General features: G+C 53.0%; 1 protein-coding gene across 9 annotated transcripts in view; it reads right to left on the bottom strand.

Moving 5' to 3' along the window:
- Nucleotides 1-886: 886 nt before the first annotated feature.
- AGPAT3 (1-acylglycerol-3-phosphate O-acyltransferase 3) overlaps nucleotides 887-6,000 on the bottom strand; it is an 89,126-nt gene continuing 84,012 nt past the window's right edge. For all 9 annotated transcript variants that reach the window (XM_015092679.4, XM_015092678.4, XM_060406075.1 and 6 more), the window contains 2 exons: nucleotides 3,559-3,757; nucleotides 887-3,008 (listed from right to left, as the gene is read on the bottom strand). In XM_015092679.4, the coding sequence (XP_014948165.1) occupies nucleotides 2,920-3,008; nucleotides 3,559-3,757 (288 nt within the window). In that variant the 3' untranslated portion in view covers nucleotides 887-2,919. The remainder of the gene's footprint in view (nucleotides 3,009-3,558; nucleotides 3,758-6,000) is intronic.

The raw sequence follows: 6,000 nt of genomic DNA, 5'->3' as shown, positions 1-6,000 counted from the left end.
ACCTTCACAAGCAAGTACTACTCATGTCGCTGATTCAAGTCATGACTGAGCAGTTCATACAGAGACCATCTCTTCAATCTGACTCTGCTGCTCAGCGGGGGGCTGTGGCTCAGACAGGGCTGTGCATCCAGCACACTGTCACCAAGGAGCTGATGACCAGGGTCACTTCTTTGGGGTTAAAAGTCCCTGAGCAGGTAAGCCTTTCCCCAGCATCTGCTCACCTGCTCCAGGGCTGTCACAGGACCTTGAGGGGCACCTGTCACAAGGTCACAGTGCTGCAGGCACCCTAGAAGCCTCTGGAGCCCCCCAGAGGGAAGGCTGGACACACAAGGAGGGCCCAGGACCCAGACTCTACTTGCCAGGCGGCACCAGGACACGTGTGCCGAGTTCTGAGTCCAGGCCGCCGGGGCCTGAGCTAAGAAATACACCATCCAGCGGCCTGGACTCAGAACTTGGCCTTCATCGGGCACCCGTGGGAGGGACCCAAGGCCTGGAGCTGCTGCCTTTCGTCTCTCCAGCGGGAGTGGGGCTGGCTCTGGAAGCTGCTGCAGCAACAGAGCTACACCCCCAGAGGCTCAGCAAACCCCTCCCCTGGCAGAGCAGTCAGCCAACGCCATGGATTCCTGGTCCCACCCGACCCAACCTGGGGCCACGTGTGTTGAATCTGGAGTACACCCTCCCTGGTTGTGACCAGGAGGACTGTCCCAACACTCAGCCTGATTTGGGACAATGAGAACATCAGTAACAAAGGAGTTAAAGGAAAAGAAATAAGAAAAGCACTGTTGTGAGATTTATTAATTTAGAAAAACTAAAGGAGCCTCCCCCTCTTCCCTCTGAAGTGGATGAAAAGCAAGATCTACCCCTCCAAAAAAAAAAAAAGCAAACATTCATGGTGTAATTTTTATTGCTCTCAAAGGGCTTGGTATTCAAATGCACAAGCTAATCTTCGTTAAATCAGAAGGAAGTCACTGAGATTTAAAACCTACACATGGTCTCAATCTCCATTCACCCAGGAGTCTTCACAGCTGGTTACTGACTCAGTATAGAATTGACATATTGTGTATCAATTTCAAGGGGAGGGAACTTAGCTGGGAAGCAAGAACTATTAATTAAATGGTAAAAGATCTAAATTTGCACTTTCCAGGTAATGTAGCTTCACAGTAGTGCCCTTCAACTTCTTTCTTTAAGCTCTTCAGGGATGAGTGGATTAGCAAATCACACACACACACACACACACACAGGTGAGCAGCATGTTGTGTGAAGAAAAACAAGATCTAAGGGAGCCGCTCACCCAAGTGGAAGTGGCCTTACTGCGTGTCAGGCTCCACGCCCGAAGGGAAGCGGGAGGCAAGCTTTGTGGCAGAGGGTAGCTGCCTTCCACACTGTCTCAGTGCCCAGCCTTGAGAGGACGTGTGTGCCTTCACAGTCACTGTGAGCGAGCACAGAACTGCGGGTCACATCCCTGCGGCCTTGGTGCCATCACCAAGGTCACCGACCCAGAATTCAATAGTATCACTGTAAAGGCAATCTGCTGTTTCCACAGGTCTCCCCAGAATTCAGACTTAGGGCCAATGCATAATTATTTTTTCCAGTTTGGTTTATAATTTCGCCCATTCTTCTTTTGTTTCTTTCCCCCCTAGAAAATTCAACCTGCCTCTATTCTGAATGCTGGTTACAGGACAGCAGAGATAACACCCATTTTTTTCTTTCCCTTGCTAAAAAAGATGAGGGGAGTGTGACTTTAAAAAAGCAAGTTGAAAGTTTAAGAAGAAAGTCGGATGCAGGCGGGTGGCGGAGCTGAAGGGGCGGCCCACGCCCACTCTGCTGGGCAACCCCAAGGCTTCCAGCCCCGCCAGGCCAAGAGGCCCGAGAGTGCACGAAACACCTCCCTTCGGCTGCAGGCTGGAGAGGATGCTGCCCGGACACTAGGGACTCCCCTGCCTCCCCCAAAAGGCCACCATTCTCCAGGACACACGCACCTGCTTGGAAGGGAGGTGACGGAGTGGGGAAGGCTCCCCACCTCTGGTTTCCACCAGGTCAACTGTGAAAACAAAACCTCTAAAAAGCTCCGAGTGAACAGTCTCCAATCACCTTTAGAAGACAGGGTGATGTTGCACCGCCTTTTCAAAGTACCTGCCAGCCCTGCATAGCGCCCCTGGCGCACCGGCCCTGCCGGGGGTGGGGGGCCGGCCCCCTGCGGCCCCGCCCCCGGTGGGATGAAAGGCCGCTGTCCGCTGGGAGCAAGGGGGACCGGAGCTAAGCTCCGGGCATGGGCCGAATTCGACATCTCACCACGTTTTCGCTGGCTCCACTCGCTTTAAAACGGATTCAAGGTGTCAGCAGGCAGGTTTAGGTAGGCGCTCCGGGGGAGGGGGCGTGTCCCGTCGCAGCCCCGCCCAGTGTGCTTTTCGCCAGGCCACGTCCCCACCGCCCGGAGGCCGGGTGCGGGCTGGTAGCGGCCGGTAGGTGCTCTGGGGGCCTGGGGACCCAGGCACACAGTTCTCAGCGGGAGCAGGGTGGAGAGTCCGCAGGGGGTGCAGGGGAAGAGGCGAGGGCCGGGGGAAATTCCCAAGAAAATTGATAAAAACCGAAAACGGGATCTAAGCGCGAGAAGAGAACGTTTCCAAAGCCTCCCTCGGGCCAGGTAGAGCCCCCGTATCCCTGGGGGCGGGAGCGGCCGCCCCCCAGAGCAGGCGCCCAGCCCGGCTCTCCTGCGCAGGGGCGAGGCTGGCGTCTCCATCTGCAGGTCTGCCGACCGCTTTACTCTTGGCTCAAGTTTTATTGGTCAATATTAGTCACCAGTTAATAAGAAAAATAGTTTCTAAGTGTCTTTTTTTCCCGCTCTAGATGTGTTGTTGTTTTTAATTGAGTTAATTGGATACCACCGTCAGGTTATGTGTGTTCAATCACAGCCATTAATTATTCCTTTTTCTTAAATTCTTGGTTTCCATAGCTGGAGCCTTTTTCTATTTCAGTCACTCCTATTAGTCGGCGGACTCCAAAGGAAGCTTTAAAACAGGAAAAAGGCTAGGTTAGCTGATCGCCTTGCCATCAAGCTGGAAAAGTCATTTTGGGTGGGTGGGTGGGGGGCTGCCTTTGACCTCAGAATTTCCTGGGGGCGAGGGGCGGGTCCTCTGCCCTTCTCCCACCCAGTCAGACCGTGGGGTTGGGTAGCGGGGAGCAGCGGTAGGTGTGGGCCCATTGAGGCCTGCAGTGCTCTACACTTAGTGCCCCTGAGTCTGCTACAGCGCGAGCGATGGCAGTGTCCTGGGGAACCTCGGCCCAGCATGCCAGCCCACGCCCCCAACTGCCCAAGTGCAAACCCAGTGGCCAGGACCCTCCCCACGCAGCTCTTGGCCCAAGATGCCAGGCAGGTGGCAGGCCGGCCGGCCAGCTTTCTGGAGAGATGGCCCTGCACACTGGTCAGAGCTGCTCCCTGAGGCTGGCAAGGCTCGGGCTGGACCCCAGCTGCTGGGTGACCGTCTCCAGGCCTGGGCATGGCCACCAGCACACAGAAGGCTCCCACCCTTGAGCCGCGCCATCATTCCCCTTCATTACCTGCCCCGACAAACCCCAGGAACGTCAGGATCAGGAGGGGGGATCCACTGGCAAAGACGCCCAAGACGAAACTGAAGAGAGGAGACAGGAGGAGCGTGGCCCAGGAGAGGAAGTTGAGGAGCGTCCACGGCCGGCGGGCGGGCTTGAACTGCTGCCCCGGAAACACACCCTTCTGGTTATATATCTCCTGCAGTGCATCCTGGAAGAGTCAACCGAACAGTGGCCTTCATGTGCTGCTGTCATAACCCAAAAGTGAGAAATGACTCTACCTGAAGTGGACGGGCCACATGACACGGGCCACGGGATGAAGCTGACATGACCTTCATCTGTGGTTGGCTTATATCGAAAGCTTGAGAAACATAAACCCTCCGATCAGGCAAGTTTCCTAGGAAAATGATCAGCCCATGCCTGGCACACAGTAGGCACCTCCAAGCCCCAGGACTGCAGCGTCTGCCAGGCCCTGCACCATCTCTGGCGACACCTCCAGAGCGAGGGCGGCAGCCACCGGTGCAGGGAGTCCGTGGCCCGCCAGCTGTGTCATGCACAGAAAGCTGCCTAACCTCTCCTTCCTTCGTGTCCTGGCGGCTAATGATGGCAGGACAGGGAGCAGGTGAGGACGTGAAAGCGTCCTCGACAGGGAGATGGGGCCACGCTAAACATCGAGCGGCAGCTGCCTGATTGAGCAGCCGAGATGCCGAGATAGACTTCTCCGCGGCTGTGACACGTCACGTGCCAGCAAGCACATACACTCACGATAGTCTGGGTTTTCTGAAGAACCTAAGTGCCATACAATTCCATATAAATAAAAACATGTATGACGAGGCATGTGTCTGGGACCAAGTCTGGAAAGAGCACCCACGTGATCTTAATCACCTCAGGGGCTTGGGTCTCACCTCTCACCTTTTTCTTTTTTATTTTCTGCATTTAGCTTCTTCAGCTGTGTTTGGCATTTCATTAAAAACAGGGCAGGGGTCTTGACAAATACCCAGTGTCACAGCCTCTTCCAATGTGTGGTCAGACACCAGCTGCCCCTGCCAACCCAGGGGGCATGGGGCGGGCGCCATAGGCCTGAGAGCTCAGGAGCAGCTGCGACCCTTACATCTATGAGGATACCTCAGGGTGCCCACACGTGCCCCCCCCACCCCAAGGGCCCTTCCCGTGGGGTTCCAGAACATTTTCAAGCCCGTTCATTCAGCCCGCTCCACTCTGCCTGCCTGCCCCTAAGCAGACGATGCAGATGGTGGAAGTCTCTCCCGTCCCGACCTGTCAGCCATTCCTCACACACCCAAAGGCCAGCGTGCGCTCCTTCCCCAGGAGGGTTTACGCCTGCACCCCATGCACGGGCACCTCTATGACAGTGTCTGGGACCGCTCCTGTGCCGTGTGCTTTTCTGTGAGTAGCATCACACCACACGCCTACCGCAGTCTGCTTTTCATACACCTGCTTTCTCAAGATTCAGTTAGACTAAGAATATGCATGCAGTTCATTCATTTTAACTGTATCCCAGCAAATGAATAAACATAATGTATCTATTTTCTAATAATGCACTTTTAGATTATTTCTCACTTCCTGCTAAATAAGCAAATACTGTTGCTGGGAGATATCACTCTTTGTAAGAGGTTCCAACTTTTAAAAACTAACCCTGATCCAGAGACACACTCTCCTTTGCACCCTCATGCACACGTCTTTCTGCCCATCCACCACGGGACAGGCACACACCGTATTCCTTCTCTCTTTTAATTGGTCAGCCTTGCCCAAGGTTTTCCATTTTATTAATAGGTTTAAAGAAAATCTTTCGGTGCACTGGATTCCTCTTTTGTAGCTTTGTTTTCTGCTTAAATAGTTTATGCTGTTATTATTTTCTTTGTTCTCTGTTTATTCTATTTCATGTATATTTGTGTGCATGTGTACACATATGTATGTACATACATTATTTTAATCTATCCCATCCCTGACTTGTGTTTCTTGAACCTGACAAAACCCATGTTCTTCAACTCTGGAGGTTTTATGGTTATCCCTGACAACTGCTCTTCATCACTGTTCCCACCTTATCCTCTGGATGCTCTAATTGTTACATTCTGGACATCTTGTTAGCCTCTGGATCTTTTAACTTTCCTTTTATGTGTTCACTTCCCCTGTGATATGTGCTGAGTAATTTCCTCAAAACCTTTGTTGTTGTTATTTGCTAAGTTGTATTCACCTGTTTGGGACCTCACGGACTGCAGCATACCAGGTTTCTCTGTCCTTCACTATCTCCTGGAGTTTCCTCTCATGTCCATTGAGTCGGTAGTACTATCTAACCATCTCATCCTCTGCCACCCTCTTCTCCTTTTGTCTTCAGTCTTTCCCAGCATCAGGGTCTTTTCCAATGAGTTGGCTCTTCGCATCAGGTGGCCAAAGTATTGGAGTTTCAGCTTCAGCACCAGTCCTTCCAATGAATAG

This window comes from Ovis aries, chromosome 1 (assembly GCF_016772045.2).
Source record: "Ovis aries strain OAR_USU_Benz2616 breed Rambouillet chromosome 1, ARS-UI_Ramb_v3.0, whole genome shotgun sequence".
NCBI lineage: Eukaryota > Metazoa > Chordata > Mammalia > Artiodactyla > Bovidae > Ovis > Ovis aries.
Note: the sequence above shows the minus strand (reverse complement) of the source record. Positions and strands in the feature narration are given on the sequence as shown.